At 37.6% G+C, this 20,001-nt stretch overlaps 1 protein-coding gene across 1 annotated transcript; it reads right to left on the bottom strand.

Annotated features, from left to right (window-relative positions):
* Positions 1-16,765: 16,765 nt before the first annotated feature.
* LOC103966032 (zinc finger protein JACKDAW-like) lies at positions 16,766-19,606 on the bottom strand. Its single transcript, XM_048576995.1, has 3 exons — positions 19,042-19,606; positions 18,495-18,891; positions 16,766-18,267 (listed from the first exon to the last, which is right to left on the bottom strand). Exons 1-3 carry the CDS (start codon positions 19,199-19,201, stop codon positions 17,226-17,228), a joined length of 1,599 nt encoding a protein of 532 aa, XP_048432952.1. The 5' UTR covers positions 19,202-19,606; the 3' UTR covers positions 16,766-17,225.
* Between the last annotated feature and the right edge of the window lie 395 nt (positions 19,607-20,001).

Here is a 20,001-nt window from a genome sequence, read left to right as displayed (position 1 = left end):
CCTTGCAAAACTTCTTAGTTAGATTCTTAGTCGAAATGAGCTAGGTCTCAAGCGATGATGATTGATAGAGTATATAAATGTCTACGACTACACCATCATGTACCACCCCGATTATGCAAGTATAGTTGCTGAACAACTTAGTAGAAAGACACACCAATACCCGAATATTCTTCAATCAGTTATGTTTTCCCTTTACAGAACTCTTGGCTATTTTGCAACATGATCATGGATCATCACGAAACCGAGTAAGCTAATTTTCAGGTTTGACTATTTCGAGTTGTTACTACCCAATCAAGCTTGGTACTTGTATGAAGTCAAGCATCAGAGTTGTATATTCAAATCCAGATATCTTGTACTTTAGATTTAATGAACTTGTTTTGACACTCAAATCCTAAAGTGTTCTTTTAGCATTCTCGATGTGGTTTCTTGCTCAATCAGTGAGGAACTCACAATAGATTGACTCGGCAAATGATTGCGCCCACTTTCATATGGATGTTAGTAAGAATATTTGGAGCATAACCTTCTCTCTAGCCTACCAGACTTATCAAGAAGACTTTCATGTGGCCTTGAGGTTTGAACTGCCTTTTAGTAAGGGATTGGTGAAGGTAGTAGTACGGGTGGTCAACGGATTACATCACCAATCACTATCTTCATGTAGAAATGAATAGTCACATTATCTTGCTACAATTCATAGGCATGATATCGTACTCTAGTAGTTCTTTCCCAACGATATATACATAAGTTCACATGCCCAAATATTTTTAAGGTATCTTCCACCCAACCCTAACACACATTTTATATACATCTATTGAGATTAAATTCCATCTTGGGTTCTGAGTCTGGTAATTGTGAGCCAATTTCTGTGAATGGTGTGAAGTGGCAGTCGTTATTCGAAGGAAGTAGTCTGAGTGATTGTTCTTCTAATATAGGTTTCAAATCTTGTACTTCTCGGCCAGGAGAGCGATCATCACAATTAGTCACGAAAGACATGTTTATGATATGTGTTCACCTCCACGCATCTTTCGAATACTTCACTCCAGGACTTTGTTGTTTGGATGCGCATGATGTCGAAGCATTTCTGGCAGCACTGGTTGGTACGTTTTGAAGTAGTGCGGCAGTACAATCAAGGCGTGAATTAGACGATCTAGGCAAATTTCACATTGAGGAGCACAATAACGTTTTGACAACTTCAGAAACTTCTCATTTGCTTACCGAGACAACAATGAGTTATTGGCATTATACGTTGTAGACTGTAATATCGATGGCTTAATTGTTGGGTTTGGTAAGCAAGCGCGCGAATCGGCCATCGACAACAGGAGTTATTAGTTAGCTATGATTAGGACTTAACTCAAGACATACCCACTCTCGAAATACGTGACATAACTAATGTTTGGACAAGGCCATTTCATTTTTGGTTTGGATTTTCAACACAAGTATTTTAACATAATCTTATTATAGTTATATATGTGTTTTTTGACGGTACAAATGTTTTGGGGTAAGGCTTTTTCCGTTTTCAATTTTAAGTTTAGCACAAGTTTTCGATCTCTATGTTATTGCATATCTGTTTTGACGTTATCGTATATTATGTACATACTTTCGACCTTACGTCATTATATGTTTTCGACTTTATATCTTTATAAAGTATATTTCTACTTTTACACTGATGGAGGAAGAAGGTGTGAGCTTGGAGGTATGAAAAGATGGAATCATTGCAACCCAATCACGATGGTGTGGCATTTTCCCTTTTGTGCAACCGCTCTGACTTGATTTCTTCGCTACATATATATTCTTCTTCCTATGTTCGAGTATTTCAGTATAGCAAGCTATTTCAAATTTTGGGACGAAATTTTCTTAACAGGGGGTAGATTGTAACAACCCGTGCTGATATTTATTTAGGTATTTTTGAAATGAGGGTATTTTGGTAATTTTACCCTTATGGGCTAGATATTTTCTTTTGGGTTTGCTTTTGGGCCTTATTTAGTGTACCTTGTGGGGCCACTTGCTTTTAGGTTGTCCCCCGACCCACTTTCCTTTCCTTCTCTTTGGACCCATGCTCTCTCTCCCTCCACACAATCTCAGACTTCTCTCTCTCTTCATCATTTTCTCTTTCGAGCTCTCTCTATACTCTCCCCTCTCCCGGGACACCCACACTCACATATCAACGGCAACACCTAATTGGTATTAGACCCTGAAGCTTTGGTGAGGGAGGACGGGTTAATGAAGGTTCAAACACGAAAATCAATTTGGGGAGGTGTTTTCCTAGTTTTTTTTACGAGTTCGACGTCTTTCGAGCTAATTTCCGGCCAGCTTTGGCCATGGCGAGGGACCTCAAAGGTACGATCTCATTCCTTATCTCTCCACCTTCATTTTGGCTTTTAAATCTTTGGAAATGGTCAAGAATCAGTGTTGATCGGAGCTTGGGAAGTTTTGGTATTCTTCTTCGTCGAAACCCACTTGAAAACTGGGTTAACCCAACCCGGGAACCCTAAACCTAGACCCAAAACCCATTGTACCAGCCCAAGCACTTGGGCCAGGCTTTCAAGCCTAAACCCAATATAACCCAGCCCTAAATCCTTCATTTGGGCCATGGAACCTTTGGCCCAGGCCCAATTTTGCAATCCAAACCACTCAACCTAAGCCCAGGAACAAAGCCCAAACTCGACCCAAATTCGGCCCAAACCTAATCGGATCCTAGAACCTAGGCTATGCGTGAGTGGTGCGTGGGCGCTTGTGAAGGGCTGCCTATGCCAGCCCGTGGAGCACACTCACCTCTGCCGCCGTCCACGGTGGCGTTGGTGACTTTTTCGGTGACCCACCTCGGCACATGGCCATTGGGGCTGCCACCTTGCAGCGGTGCGTGAGGGTGCGTGCAGCGGCGCGTAGAGGTATATAAGGTCCCCCTCATGTTTTTCGACATCCTAAATCCGTTTATGATGTCCGTTTTCTAAAATTCAATCGTTATGGTAGAGTTTTATTGATTGGACCCTTTATGTGCTTAGGTGCATTTATTAGCGGTGTTTTCGTCCTTCCTATTTCGCACAACTCATCCACAACGGAGTATCTGTGAGTGGACCCCTTCCAAAATGCATAATTTTGCTTTAGAAATGCATACATGAAAAACATGTTTATTAGGTTACGTTTTATGAGTAAATTAAACTTTACTTTTTATGAGATATCATGCTTTACTGAGAATATTTTGGAATACCATGCTTTATCAATTTCATGTTCTTTGTAGTATATATGATGGATGACTATGTACTATGAAGATGTTTTGAGATATGCTGTTAGAGCTACTGATCGTTAAGATATATATACTTGTGTTAGAAAGATTATATACAATGTTTTTGTGCTTATCTAGTGGTCACTGTTCTGCCTACAAGCGTATGTTCTACCTACAGGCGAATGATCTACCTACGGGTGTGTGATGGAGAGCCTTCGGGCGATTTTGATATCACTACTAAGCACACTATATATGATATATGTTTTATGAAAGGTTTTATGGCATGCTAGCGTTTTTGGAAAACCTATTACATGTTATACTATTGAGTTTTCATAAACTTTGGGCGTTAGTACACTGATGAATAACTGCTTCACTGTTACTTATATATCAACTTGGTCCACTCATGTTTTGTTTTGCGCCCCTTCAGGACTTAGATTCGAGGCGTACAATCCTGGCATCAAGGCATTACCACATCGGCATCTTCGAGTCCTCTCAGTGTAGGACCCATCTCTTTGTTCATTCAATTTTATATTATTCCTGTTTAGTGTCTCGAATTGGTTGTAGTCTCTGAACACATTCCATAATTGCATATTCATTATAATTAAATTTACAAGTTTTAGTCTTGTCGGTTAATTGTTTCTAGTTCTCATGCATCCTAATATGGCTTCGTCACCTTCGGGTGTTAGCCAACACGTGCCTATCATAGTGTTTGGAGAATATTAGGGTCGAGCGTGTCACAAAACATCATTGCGTAACGCTTCTTTGTCAACGTCGCGCAAAATGTTTTTGCGCGACGTAATACGCTTCGTCACACGATTTTCCATCGCATAAGTGTGTTATTGTACTAGTGCACTCTAACTCCTACAGTGGTTTACAAATTATTATTTTGCTGCAATTCAAAACTAGTGTAATAGCCCATTTATATAGACACGATAAAGGTCTTCTCCAATAAGGATTATTAATCGTAATTAGATTCTAGTTGTGAATCCCTCTCTAATTGAGAAAATAACTCCAATTGGGTAAACAACTTTAATGGGAAAATAACTCCAATTAGGAAACAACTTCAATTGGGGAAACAATTTCAATGGGAATAACTACTCCAATTGGGAAAACCAGTTCAATTGAGAAAACAATTCGAATAGGGAAACTAGTCTAATTGAAAAAACCACTCCAATTTGGAAAACCACATAATCTTCTAAGACTATAATTCTTAATAGACTTAGGACAACTCATCATGAGCTATAAAAATCCAACAATCTTCCTCTACAAACCATGAGACTAGTATACCAAAATAGGATTGCTCCTCTTGATCAAACTCTCATTGATCGAACTTCTCATAACCAGGCTCCCTGGCCTTAATCGAATTACTCATGACTAAACTCCCCCTGATCGAATTAATCATAGTCAAGCCTTTCCTAATTAGACTACTCGTGGCAAACTGCCTTGATTAAAATTCTCTTGACGAAGCTCTCCTTGATTGAAGTACCCATGACCAGACTTCCCTTGATCGAACATTTCTTGACCAAGCTTCTTTTGATCAGACTTCTCTTAACCAGGCTCCTTCTGATCGAAGTACCCATAACCACACTCCCATGGTTGAACATCTCTTGACCAAGCTCCTTTTGATCAAACTTCTCTTGATCAGGCTTCCCTTGATCAGAACTACTCATCTTCATGGGCAAGGCAATATAGTTATGAATCATTCTCCAATTGAGAAACTATCTCCAATTGGGAAAGCAACTTAAACTGGTAAACACAACTCCAATTGGAAAGACGACTTCAATTGGAAAAACAACTCCAATTGGGAAAATCACTTCAAATGGAAAAATAACTCCAATTGGGAAAACCACTCCAATTGAAAAAACCTCTTCAACAAGGAAAACCACTTAATCCTCTAAGACTATAATTCTTGATAAACTTTATACAATTCATTATGGGCTTGGAAAAACTCAACACACAGTGTTGTAAATGCAAGGACCAACCATGTACTAAAGGCCAAAAAAAAAAAATATGCAAGTACAAAATAAAGAATAGATTTTAACTAACTAAAAGTAAATAAAAATCTTACCACAAAGACCTTGATCTCTCACCGGAGTGATAAATTTATCAAGCCTCCAGTTAATGTTGTCAGGAACGTGCACATCAGGATACTCCCAAGTAGACCTGGTATTCATGTCGTGTTTATCGTGTTCGTGTCGTTTTCGTGTTATACCCGATAGCTTAACGGGTTGTGTCATGTAATATCCGTTAAAGTAAATGGCTAATATGATCCGACCCGAAATCAACCCGTTAATATTATCAGGTAATATGACCTGACCTGTTACCCGTTAAGAAAAATATATTTTAAATCAATAAAAATGACAATGAAAAACATAATTTGACCCAAAAAAATGTAAAACATAATACTAAATTTCGGAGTTCCCTTCATGAAAGTTGTAAAGCTTTTTATTACGAGTGATTACATTTTTCACACTTCTACAATAATTATTATTAATTTTATTAATTTTGCACTCAAATAAAAAACATTGTTCATGAGATTTGGAGGGTTTTAAAAATCTAAATGACCATGTAACCATCGTCTAAGCGTTGAGGATGCAATTATGAACGTTTATTATGCTTTCACATTTTTTAGACTTATACATTAATGATTATGAATTTTGTTTATTTTGAACTCCCTTAAAAATACTATTCATGAGAGTTTGTATGGTTTTAAAAATTCAAACGATCATATACCCATCCTCAAAGCATAAAGGATGCGACTACGAGCGTTTGCATATTTTTTTTCATATTTTTTGCACATGTAAATTAATTATTATAATTTTTTTTAATGTGTTTGGTATTTTTAAAAGGAAAACTAATGAAAATGCTTGAAAACTTTGAGTTTTAATGATAAGGACAAAATAAAAGATAAAGTGAATAATACTAGGTTTGACTTTTTAGTGTAAAAATGTGATTTTTCGTTAAAGTGAACAGTACCGCGGACTTTTCGTTAAAACTTCCATTTTTAAATTACTTGATATTTTTATTTTTAATGTGTTTTATGATTTTTAATCTCAATCTTTGCCTATAATATCCTATAAAATAAATAAATAAATAAATAAATAAAACTTAAAATTTAAAATCATAATAGAATAATAATTAATAAACAATATATACATATTCATTATATCTATTGTATTTTATAGTAAGTTTTTTTTTAGTAGTTTAAAAAACTAAAATCATCAAAATAATTTTTTTTCTTATTGTGTCAAAACAGGTTACCGGCGTGTCACTATGGTGTTATCCTGTTAAGGACTCGTTATTAGTGGATTATCGTGTGATCCAATAATGATCCGATTAGTTATCGTGTTAACCCGAAATTCATTATTTTCGTATCGTTTACATGTTGTGTTAATGAGTTGTGTAACAAATTGCCAGGTTTACTCTCAAGACGTAGAATTTCCTAGTGGATGACGAGGTAGAGACCGAGGGTGCGGGTAGATTGCCGAGAATTCTTCATCTGTCATATCAGAAAACTTGCTTATGCTATTCTCTACGAGCTTTTCCCGTCTTCTTGACGATTGAAAATTTCGACGGCCTCATATTTTTTCTTGAAGATGCCAAAACGCTTCTCCTTTTCAGCATCATTGGATATGTAATACAACTGATACCTTGTTTTGGCCATTCAATAAAAAGTTTACTTTTTAATGTTCTCTTCGTTTAATATACTAATTACTCTTAAAGCCATAAGAAAAATGTAAACTATTTTACCAACATTTAGACCATTGCAATAGCTCTACCAAAAAGAGATAATAGCACTTTATAAATGCTATCAAACCATACAATAGCACTTTATAAACGCTATCTATTATACCTATAATAGCGTTTTAGAATGCTATATATGGTACAGTAGTTTTTATTGCTTTTAAAAAATGCTACGAAAATGCTTAAGGCTATTATAGTGTGGACTGACATGAAAAAAAATAAGGAAGTGAAAAACCCCGTTACAATTCTTCCCCCAACCCCCGCGCGCCCAGCTGCCACACACGCGAAGGAAATTGACTCAAACTACAGAACCATCTTCCTAATATCAGAAAGGACACTCTCAATCTCCGTGTCAGGTTGCCTGCCATGTTTGAAGGTTTGTATAAGAATAGACGAGTCCGACTCGATGATTAAGTATAGAAGAGCATATAAGGATCGACGAGAAAGGGAAAAAGAGGAAGGTAAGGGAAGTATGACAGAGTCAAAACATAATTAACTATTGAAGAGAGAGAATTAAAGTCATAATTAAAAAAAAATTAATTTAATTTTTAATGTATATTTGTTTAAACACTTAAAGAAAATTAATTTTCATAACATCTTAACCATTCAAAGTAGGTTAATCTAATGATCTAAAATTTGTGTCAAATATTATATAAAAAAATATGATGCCACGGATATATATTTCTGTTCTTGAGCTAAAAGCAGAAGAAAAGAAGTCGTCTGGGTTGATCTAGGCAGAATCTAGATAGCAGTATGCTGCCGGATTGATCATCATGCCAAACTAAACAAACAAAAAGAAAAGGAAAAAATGGGGGCCAGGACAGCTGTGTGATTACATTGTCAACTGCCACTTGATAGCTTGGTAGAATCACGGAATGAATGTAAATAGATTACCTCATATAAAATTTGCTATTCTCCTTCACTCACGGGAGAGTTCGAATCATTCGCACAAAGACTGATCTTTCGAAGAAAAAAAAATTATAGGCAATGTAGTTCTCAAAGTTTCTTGGTTTGGTATTTTCTTCTTCTTCATTATTAATTTATGGAATTCAAGTGTTTATCTTAAAATATCTAGTCACTACAACACAAACTGTCATTTATAGCATGTCAGAAACGCTATACTACATATATATATATATATATATATATAGTATATGATAGGCAGAGCCGGTTATGAGGAAGTGCAACAGGTGCCACTGAACAGGGTCCCCAATCCAGCAAGGCCCCCAAATTTTCATATATATATAGTATATGATAGGTAGAGCCGGTCCTGAGGGTGTGCAACATGTGTCACTGCACAGGGTCCCCAATTCAGAAGGGCACCCAAATTTTCATTACATGTATACAGATGCATATAAAATAGAGTAGATGCAAAAACAATGTTATATGTGGTTCTAGTGCTAGCGGTTTAGCTCTTTTTCCTTATATCTGTTGTGCTGGGTTCGAATCCCTGTGATATTGTTTTGTTATTTAACGTTTCTGCTAAACTTAAAAAGGATTTGTTTTGCTATTTTAAGTTTTTGCAAATTTGTAAAATTAAAAAGGAGATAACAAAAACACATCCAACGTGTATCAAACTCAGGACCTTTGAAAGTAAGGAAAAACACCTGGGCGATCAAACAACTTATTTTTGTTGTAGTAACTTGTAATATTTTAGTTTTATAGATGAAAAAATTGAAAAAAAATAATACTAAAAAAATATAATATTAAAAAAAATGAAGGGCCTCCATCTAAGTTTTGCACAGGGCTCCTAAATACTCAGGACCGGCCCTGATAATAGGATGTATGTTTGAACAATGCTATGAGAAAAGAAGAACAATTCTTACCACCGCTGCCACCATGTAAAGTGGTGGGTTTGTTTCTAAAAACTGAAAATGATTACTAGGCTGCAACTCAAAAACAACCACATGTGGTGATTAAGGACAACAAAATAGGTGGACTAGTACAATCAAATAGTAACTAGTTATTGAAGAACTTCAACAAAAGACCTGAGACTGCAAGAAATTCGAAGAGACAAAAAACAAAGAGAAAATTGCAAACAAACAAGAAAGAGATCAATCATATCATATTAAAAGGAAAAAAAAAAGAGAGAATGAAACATAATTAATATTTAATTTGTTGCAGTCCTATTATATTATGAATGTGATTGTGTAAATCCTAGTATATCTAGGGATATCTTGGATTATTCTCTAGGGTTAAATATTATCCTATTAGAGTTGTAATCCTATTAGGGTAAGGATTTAATCTTCTCTACTACTATAAATAAAGGCACAATGGGGTCATACAACACACAACTCACAATTACACATCTCTCTTTCTCTCTACTATTGCCGCACCCCCTCTCTCTTTGTCCTTTATATGATTCAGTAAATTAGACCTACAACACATTATCAGCATGCTCTTGATGTTGCACTAATGAGAGTTTGATCTTCAATCAGGGAAATATTACATTTTAATCATTCTTTTTAATTTATTATTTTATTGAATTGATCTACATGCTATTGATTCAATTTAACTTTTCCGTGTTGAATGTGATACAATGCATTGGAGATGCAATTCCGGCTTTCAGAGAATGATTTTCTACAAATTCAAAGGCTTAGTTGTTTTCTGCCAATCAGGTTCTTTTAAAATAAATTAAGATATTTGAAACAACCTTGAAGCATGAAAATTCCCCATGATGCATGAACCCCCTATATTTAAATTTTCCTTTCAATTATATATATTGCATATATGTTCATATATTTTGTCAATATATATATTTGTTCATGCAATATGCAATTATGCTATGTGGAATTTGTGAGTCAAAGTATCTAAATTAATTTAGAAGCATTTAGGGGTTTTAACCTTAGAATTCGAAAAAAAATTGGGATTTTTTGCGATTAAGCAGCGGCTCCATGACACATCGTCGAGCCACGCCACAGCTAGGACGGCGTCGTTTCGACGCCATGGGCCTATTGCAATAGCCCTCTGGACTTGCTTCAACTGCATTAAGGCCTGGGTTGGTTTATGCACGGGCTTGAAGCCCTAAGTCCACTTCAGCCGGCCAGCGCTCTATCCTTGTCTCGGCTTAACAAGCCAGCAAGCTTTGCTTGCATGCGACCTGGCTTGCCTAAAGCAAGCTTTGCTTGCTAGGCTCACCATTTGTCTCGGCCCGCGATCACTAATGTCAACCCATGTGGCTGGGCTTGCCTAGAACCAGCCTACAACGAAGCCAGCTCTCACTGGGCTTCGCGTGCACCCATCCCAGGCCAGCTCCGTATTAGGCATGTGCACCCGCGCCTTTTATGGCCCACAAACCAGCATCTTTGTTGTTAAGCCTGTCCCTAGACACATAGGTCATAGCCTGCAGCCATGATTGGGCTACTGCTCAGCCAACATGTGGCCCATTAAACCTCTTCTGAGGCTTTGCCCCGCGCACGACACCCAAGCCCACCAAGATTGTGCTATTATTTTAACCCGAATGTTATTATTATTTTTGCTTCTACGATTAACCCTGAATGGTTACGATCTATTGAATTAATTAAAATGACCAGCAGTCCACTAATCTGACAAGACATCCAAAATTATTGGCCTAAAGCCCACTTTTGGACATTAACAATTCAATAAATTATTCAATTTCTTTGAACCGTTGACTATTTTTCGTAGTCCCGATGCACTCACACTTAAGTTACCTTTGAAATCGAAGTTTTCATAAAACAAATACACCCATGAAAACCCGACGTTTTTCATGAAAACCATGTCTTAGAATTCGAATGCTCTACCTTTGATGCTTATGGATATTTTATTTTCTATAGCATCAATCACAATCTTGTTCCCTCCATTCAGTGGATTGTCGTAGCGTAACAAGTCAATTTCACTGATTTGGACGTTTCTTCACCAAAACCACTTTATGTGGGGTACAAGATATGAATCTCCACTTGACTATCAAGAAGCTGATAAACAATTGAAGCCAACAATGGCATGGAAGAGCTGAGTAAGTCTCCACCATGATCTTCATTCGAAGACCTATACCCGAAGCACTACAAACGGCAAGTACCTCCTGAACAAGGATTCCATAACTCTTTATCTCACTCTTACTGACCGTTTAATCATTAAAGATATTGTCTGAAGCACACCATGATTACGTTCATGAATGAGTACAATTCTGAAGTTTATAAATCCAATCGAATTTTGACTGGAGAATACTTTTCTCGTCATTCTATGTTTCTAACTCGCTCCTGAAGCAACAGTGTAGAAATCGGAAGTTTACCAAATTCTCGGACCTGATTACTACCACAAATGTGAGATAAACGTATAGACCCAGCTTCAGTTGGAGTCTATCGAGCAGTATAGACCTTGTTCGGCTAGAGTCTACTGAATGGCCTGACTCAATTCAATCAAGGCCTACCTAATGGTGATTCCTAGTTTCGGCTGAGGCCCACCGAATGGTATTGCGCTGCTTTTTCAGAGGCCTACCGAACAGATTATTCTAGCTTTGGTTGGAGCCTACTGAACCCAAGCCTAGGTCTGTCTCTCTTATAATCCAATTTCAAGTTTTTTTTATTTTTTTATTTTTTTTTATTTTTTTTTGTTACAACATACGATAGAATCAAGGCCTGCCAAGGTGTGGCATCATGCTCGAAGCATGATCCTTGGCACCTAAGGCCTAAAACTTCAAGAATAAGAGATAATATTCCTGAACCTTAACCCTGTAGAACCTACTTCCGTCTTGATGGAATAGATATCATTGGTTATGCATCTGTTCATGCCTTTACCGATGTCGTTAAGGAGTACCATTCTTGTAGTCAATATGTGAAACTAATTTTGCTCCACCGAACATCGTTGGAAGAGCAGAATTTTGGTGGCCTTGTTGGCTGAATCCCTCAGTAAACCATTTACTTTGTGAACATTTTTTCATGTTCTGGGATTCAAGTTTGGTGTTTGTTTTTTGTTACGGATAATCTTATTGATATTGTCCTCGAATACAAGTTAATAGAATCATGTTTCTTGTATACATGTGACCGAATTCAATTAAACACGTGATTAGGTACGAATATGGGAAAGTTAGTTGTTTGCATGAATGTGATACTACGCACACGAACTTTATGCCTAAATCACATCTCTAGCAACGACTTTAGATCTATCTAACCTGATTCAGAGCATTGGCACGCTCCTTGTTGTATGGATGGTACTACGCTCCTCGTTGTATGAATGGTACCAACTCACCATTTAAGAGACCTTATATTCTCCTCATTCCGGAAGAACGTCATTGAGTCTTAAGGATATTCAAGAGAACAATGATCATGAATGAAATCACTGAAGAAAATAAGGTGGAATATCTTTGCACCATCTCCAAACATGAGACTGAAGCTTTGATTTGGAGCTAATGGGTTGTTTCCTAGCTGATAACACGCCAAATGTGGCTAGCCTAGAGCCTGGTGATTGAGCTGTTTACTTGCTTTGACACAACCATTGAGGACATTTAGGTCGAACAATGATGCTATGTCGCATCTTCTTACCCGAAGTAAGGATCATGTCCTTACAAGCAAACTTTGCTAAGCCTGCTTATATGGGAAATTTGATTTCTATATCATCCCTAGCAAAGATATGAAACAACCTTCTTTTCATAGTGGATTCAAGGGAACATTTGTGGGCTAATCTAACCAAAATGCGGACAATATAAATATTTATGGTTTTGGTTGATGAATCGATAAACTGGTCACATGTTTGTCCACACACATTGCTACTAAACCTCATGGCCAATTTTAAAGGGTTCACCACCCTAATTATCCCATAAAGTCTAGAAGACTAGATAATGTCGAAGAGTTTATATCGACGGTTTTCAATAAGGATTGCATATCTTTTGGGTTTATAATTGAACATCAAATTCTTATGTTCACCCTAAAATAGCCTCGCAGAGTGATCATAAAGCGCAATATAAATGATCGCCTGAACCTTGGTGAATGCACCAAGCTTTTGGTTTCTACCTAGGGCTATGCAATCTTGTACACAGCTACGTTGGTTCGCCTTAAGGCCCACTGTCACCCAACCTATTCGATGTTATAATTGGTTACTGGGTATGAACTTGACATGTCATACTTATGCATTTGGGTGTGCATTCCATGTGCCAAGTTGCACTGCTGCAACATACCAGTATGGGTCCTCAAAGAAGGATATGAATTTTTATCGCTTACAATTCTCTTTCACACTAGCTCTCTTAGAGCCCTTACATGCGATATCTTTACCGTTCATTTACGGATTGTCACTTCAATGAGATAGTATTTCCGCTGTTAAGGGGAGATAAGAACATCAACGTTTATGTAGAACAACGATAATTTGCGTGGACGTTGCCCACTATGTCTTATCTCGATCCCTGTATTGCACAAGTGTGATAAGCAAGTGCAATGAATTCTGGCTTTTAGAATGTTGCTCCATATGCATTCCTTTGATCTAGCCAAAATGACAAGATCATATACCAGCTGCAAACATGCCTGCAAGGATAGACGTACTTAAAGGATGTCGAGTCAACATCCCTGAAGGGTGTGCCACCCCTGTTAGACGATCCGGTACACTGGCGGATAGCCAATCAATTTGTCTCAGTATGAAGCACGACAGGTCACTCAGTTCATTGGATTCACTTTCCTAGAAGAGGAAGGTCACATCATAAAATGAATACATACTTGATCGATGTCTCAAATCATTTCCATCTTATGAAATTAATCCAGACTACTCCCGAGACTTAAAGTTCTTGGTCCAGTATACCAGTTTGGATGAGATAATGGAATTGGAATGAGATTATCGTCGATGATGTTTTCACTTATATGGTAGCTACCGATATAAATGAAAGCGACGATATCGAACCGTGTTCCGTTGATTAGTGACAATATAGAACTAACTGGACAATCGAAATTATAATCCAGGTTATATTCCTTACCAAAGTGTGTTTGGACCTATCATTCGTACACTGCCCAAGGTAACCCTGTTGTGTTACAAGTGAGAAAGGAATCGTAATGAGGTGAATGAAATAGTGTGATATGATGCACGCCTTACGGCATAAGGTTTCTCTCAAATGTGGTTAGTGTTTTCTCCATGAGGATATTGATACGAAGAATTAGATGTAAGTTCCTGAAAAATTACATGGACTGGTATAGTTTTAAACCACGGAACGCCCTCTCAACTTGTTTGAGGCGTTCACTTACAAACTGAAGCAAGCCGATGGATATGGTATACCTGTCTAAGTAATTATTTAATCAGTTAGGGATATGAATTATGCCATTGCATGTTAAACTATGAAGTCTTATTCCGAATTGCTAGAGTTGCAGTTTATGTTGGTGACATAAATCTCACTAAGAGAAGAGCTTGAGAAAACTGCCTTGTACCTGAAGATGGAATTTGAGATGAAGGATCTTGGGAAAACTCGTTTATATACCTTGAACTGAAGTTCAAGCGTTGTTTTGACGGTACGTTGGTTTACCAGCCAAACTACACCCCGAAGGTGTTACCCTTGAGTATACCTATGATCTTCCATACGCTATATGCAAATGAGACCCTTGAAGAGGTTATGGAATCTGAAATTCCATATCTAAGTTCAACTTTGCGCTTTATTGTATTTAGCTAATTGTGTTAGATAGGACATCGCCATCGCTATTGATCTATTGGTAAAGATGCAGCACTACGCCTATACGCAATCACTAATTTGGTATTAAAGACATTTTCTGCTACATTGAAATATACTACAGATTTAGACTAATCCCAACGCATCTCGAGCGGATCCGACCCTTAATCCTTAGAATGATGCTTGCCTTGTTTATTATGCTGATGATGGTTACTTATCAAACCCGCACAAGGCAAATCCCCATATGGTTATGTCTTTACTGTTTGAGAATCTTGTAGGTCCACGATATGACCTTAGTTGCAAAATCTTTGAATCATTCAAAGGCTCATCCTCACTTCACTACGCCACACGTGAGACATGGTTGAGAGCTCTTGTTGAGCATATTTGAAGTACCTGCGATGTTTTCATCCATCGTTGAGTCCCAACGACGATCCACGAAGACTATACCGCATGTATCAACCCGACCAAGACATGATACATCAACAAAGTCAACGCCAAGGTGTATTATGTCTAAATCCATATTAGCAAAGCATCAGGAGATTGAAGTCATGCAAGCCGATCCTAGACAACCTTGTTGACCTTTACACGACATCAATGCCGAAGTCAACTTTCCAAAAGCTTGTCCGAGGAATTGGTATGCCTAACTATTCATATGCAATGCTTGTAGTTCTCATTTGGAAGTTCTGTCAAACTCATGGGGAGTATCCAAAAGTATACTCGCTTGATCTTAATGTACTCTTTTTCCCTACGATTAGGAGCATTTTTCCCACAGGGTTTTTGCTACCTAACTAGGTTTTGACAAGGCACCCATCTTGGGCTGGTCATACCCTTGTGAGCTCTTCTACTTGCATGCAAAAGACGTATAGTTTTGACTTAATGCAACTTCTCACTTTTCTCCTTAGTCTATGGGTTTTTCTCCTACCTTGGGTTTTACCATAGCGAGGTTTTGTGAGTTTTACCTTTTATGCATTCTTCCATTGATATGAGACTCGCATTCGCTCTTTGTGCCGACAATTTCATCAACTATACTTACTTCATCGTTGAAGACTTGATACGCCATTTGTTTAAGTATTTACACACTCAAGGGGAGTGTTGCAGTCCTATTAGATTAGGAATGTGATTATGTAAATCCTAGTGTATATAGGGATATTTTGGACTATTCTCTAGTGTTAGATATTATCCTATTAGAGTTGTAATCCTATTAGGATAAGAATTTAACCTTCCTTACTACTATAAATAAATGCACAATGGGGTGATACAACACACAGCTCACAATTACACATCTATCTTTCTCTCTACTATTGCCGCGCCCCCTCTCTCTTTGTCCTTTATATGATTCAATAAATTAGGCTTACAACAGAATTAATGATATAGGGTAGAGAGAAATTATCATTGGAAAGTTCAAATTTTTATGTCCAATATGTATTTGTTTGATAAAATTAATAATCAAATCAATTGACATGTCAAATTACATCCCAACCATTAAAAGTGAGCTAATCTAATGGTCTAAAGCTTGTGTCAAATCTTGTGTAATATGTGTGTAGCTAATCTAATGGTCTAAAGTTTGTGTCAAATCTTGTGTAATATGTGTGTGTGTGTGTGTGTGTGTGTATTATAATCAGTAATCAGCATGATCATAAAACACAAAATACCAATAGACGCGTAAAGCCTATATTACGATAAGTTTTTGTGTGTATTTGAAACGTCAATATATTAGTACTACATACTTCGTATTACACACAAGTTCTTTTTAGTAACACTCTACCATAAAGTATAAATTCGCCATGCACTTGTATTATTAACTGTAAGGTTTTTATTCTAAACGACTCCTATAGCTATACGTTCACTTGTTACGTGTGCCCTAGATGATAACCAAACCCTAAACTACTGCTGCATGCACACGTTGTCTTAAACAAATTGCCATGGACTGTAAAGGCATCATCTTCAATAATTATTAGTCTTCTTACTTTTAAGTAAACCCACCAATGTTGACGGGCGGCCGGATAACTTTGACGAAAGGTCAAACCATACGATTACGTAGTTTTCTGTGCACTCTGTTCGACTTCAGAAGGAGTCACAAAGCTACTATTCATCTGATCCAGCAGCATAAATTCGAGTTAAAAAATAACAAAACAGAAAATATAAAAAGCGAAGGAAATTATCCTAAAAAGGGTTAAAATAACGCCCACAGGATAAAACAACAGAAACAACGAAAACATGCAAATATATATATAATTTGAAGTTTGCTCTTCGTTCTGTCGCTTTCAGACATGCAAATACAATGCTGGGCCCCATCCGAAAAAAAACTAAATATGATCTCTCTCTAGCTAGTTGAGACCACATTTGCCTGCTGCATCCAGAGGCAGAGCCACAGAGATCCAGCTCCCCCATCATCCTTATTGATCCTTCAGCAAGCATGCGGTCCCCATCTGAGTTTGAATTCATCAACTCGGTGTCCTGATTCAGACTGACTTTGAATATGTCAACATGAACATTGAGTTTTCGAGAATGACTTACTACACGGCGTTAGCCAGTATTCCGAACTAATACTGCAATGAAATATGCATGAAGACTTACATACAACATTATATTATTAGTCAAGGGAACTATAGTGGTGTCCGTAATGGTGCATATCTTAGTCCTTCCCTGAGTTTTCTGATTAGGACTCTAGTGGTTGCGAGTGAATTGGCTCATTGAAGATGCAAACTTGGCTAGATCTTGTGGAAAAAATATTTGCCTATTGGTATGGGATAACTGATCAATATGTTCTCCTCCTCCTGCTCCTCCCATGCCCAAAAAGTCCCTAGTTAGACTGTTTTGATGATCAATACTTCCGATATTGCTCGGACCCCGTTGAATAGTATTCATCAGCTGCTCAAGTGTAGTAGCACTAGTATTTGATGATGAACTTGTTAATGAACTCAAATTTGCACTACCACCACCTGATTGATGTGCATTTTGAACAACTTGATGAAGCTCGTTCGATCGATTTTGGTTCAAATTCGAGAAGCCCCTCAAAGTGTTGGAAGAAGATGATGAGGACATTACATTTACACCCAAGCTGCTGCCTTGGTTGTTGCTGCTTCTAGTCGAACCCAATTGAGCTGCTTTTTGTAAAAGTGCTGTGGCTGACATTGGGGCAGCCGGTGGCTTGGACGTGCCGCTGCTCACTAAATTACTATTTTTCCCAATGAGCTTACTAGTCCCGCTTTCTTGACCTGGTGACAAAGAGAGATTTGCACCACTTGTTGAAGCTCTAAAAGTTGTCATGGAATTAGATGAGCCAAAAAGATTGACATTGTTGGAAGACGATGGCATTTGCACCATTTCCGGAAAAGCATTAGAGCTTGATGATGTTACATAAAGCGGATGATTAGGATTTGCTTGCATATCATCCATCAGATTAACCTGATTAGAATTACTGGTTGCCTGCTGATTCAACCATAGTGACAATCTTGGCTTCTCATGTTGATGAAGCTGATCTAAGCCATTGAAATCTTGCCTCATCAAACCTTGCCCATACTGCATGGAAATTTGAGACACATCTTGAACTACTGCTTGACTATTGTTCATCATTGGATTGTTTAACATTGCATCATTTCCAAAGTTGAGATTTGAATGAACTCCAATAACTGATGAAGTAGTGAGCCTAGCACTCTCTTCAGTTAGGGCATCACAAAATGCTCTGTGCGTGATGAAGCTATCTTTCCTGTTTAAATTAAGGGAAATTTCAAGTAAAAAAAAATAAAATAAAAATAAAATAAAATAAAATGAAACCACATTTATTGCCCAATCATATAATATTGTTGCATTAACTTCAAACCCTATACCCATTGATGAGCATTCAATTCATCTACAACATAAGCAAACATTTAAATTCAAACATTTAAATTACTCAAAAAAAGAAAAAACTTGGGTATTATGAAGATATGTTACCTGGAAAAGAGGGTTCCACAGTCACACTTATACTCTCTAGTCCCACAGGTCTTGGAGTGAGCTTTCCAATCCGATTGGACAGCATATTTCTTAGAACACTTCTCACACTTCCACTTTTTCTCTCCATGTTTTCTGCTGAAATGCTTCTTTATTCCGGTGAGGTCTCCAAGAGCTCTCGACGGGTCATGGTGGACGCAGGTCTTCTCGGGGCAAATATAAACCTTCTTCTTCACCTCCTTGTTCAGTCGCTGCTTGAGCTTCCAGGGAAGGTTGTGACCCCTTCGGTGAAGCTGCAAATTCTGGTCTCTCTGGAAACCCTTGTTGCATATTTCGCAGACGAACCGGTTTGTTGCCATTAATGTTGTCGGAGATAGGGCAATAACCTCAGCATCTGGATCTGTTGAGACAAAGTATGAAACAATAAATTGAGAACAAACCCACCAAGATTAGTACTAGTGAATTGAATATATGATTGTATGGCTTCTGCGGCCGCCCGGAGAATGAAAAGGATAAGTTGGGAAAAATGAAATGGAGGTAACTTGCTTGCCTGGTGTTCCCGGGAGATTTCTCTTCTTTTTGGCGACGGCGTTAGGAGGATTGGGTTTTAGGCCACCGCTAGGGTTATCGTTTAGTTGATGATCTTGAGCAAACCCGTCAATGGCGGATGACATATTAATCGAAAACCCATCACCGGACATCATTTGCATATCTCTTTTTGTAGCTTAGTCGTTCACAAAAGATCAAAAATAGACTAGTTTTGGAAAGGCTCTAATTAAGGAGGCTAAAAGAAGAACAAAAAAAACAAGTATTTTGTGTTTAGACACACTCCAATCGATTCTGCCAAAACCCAAGTCAGGTTGTTTTTTTAGTAGCACTGTAAATTACAAAAACCCTCACAAAAATATAGGACGCTAGAGGTTGATGATGATCTGGTTTTTGCCTCTGTCCGTTTGATTTCCTAAAAGAAAAAACCAAACACCATGATGCCTAAAAGAGAATATATCATCTTTTATATTTTCCTGGCTAAGCTCTGTCTCTCTTTCTCTATTTTTCTTCTATGCAGTCATAGTCTTACGCGTATAAGTCTCCTTTATCCTCAAAGTCCGTCAGCCATATATTTTGATGGGCCACCACCCTCTCCCTCCCTCCCTCCCCCCCCCCCCCCCCCCCCACCCTCTCTCTCTCTCTCTCTCTCTTGCTAGATAAATAAAAATTTTAAACTAAATAATATATTTTTAATAAAAATAAGTACGTCAATTAATATTTAAATAACATATTATTGTAAAAAGAAAAACTTTATTTTGCTAAGTAAACTCGCTCTACCTAAGTTTTCCTTACACACACGTACACAAAAGTGGAAGTGTGTGAGAGGCAGAGTCATGAACTAGCTTTAGCTAGGGGGTGCAAGTGAAAGCAGAATGTGTAGGGTAGTGTGTTGTTTTCTGCTTTTCTGAGCTCAAACCCCAATTATGTTTACAAATACATAATTAGTTAAAGGGTTACTCTA

Source organism: the organism of the source record quoted next, unplaced genomic scaffold, assembly GCF_019419815.1.
Source record: "Pyrus x bretschneideri cultivar Hongxiangsu unplaced genomic scaffold, Pyrus_bretschneideri_v1 Contig94, whole genome shotgun sequence".
NCBI classification, from domain to species: Eukaryota; Viridiplantae; Streptophyta; class Magnoliopsida; order Rosales; family Rosaceae; genus Pyrus; species Pyrus x bretschneideri.
This window is presented reverse-complemented; position numbering and strand designations above follow the sequence as displayed.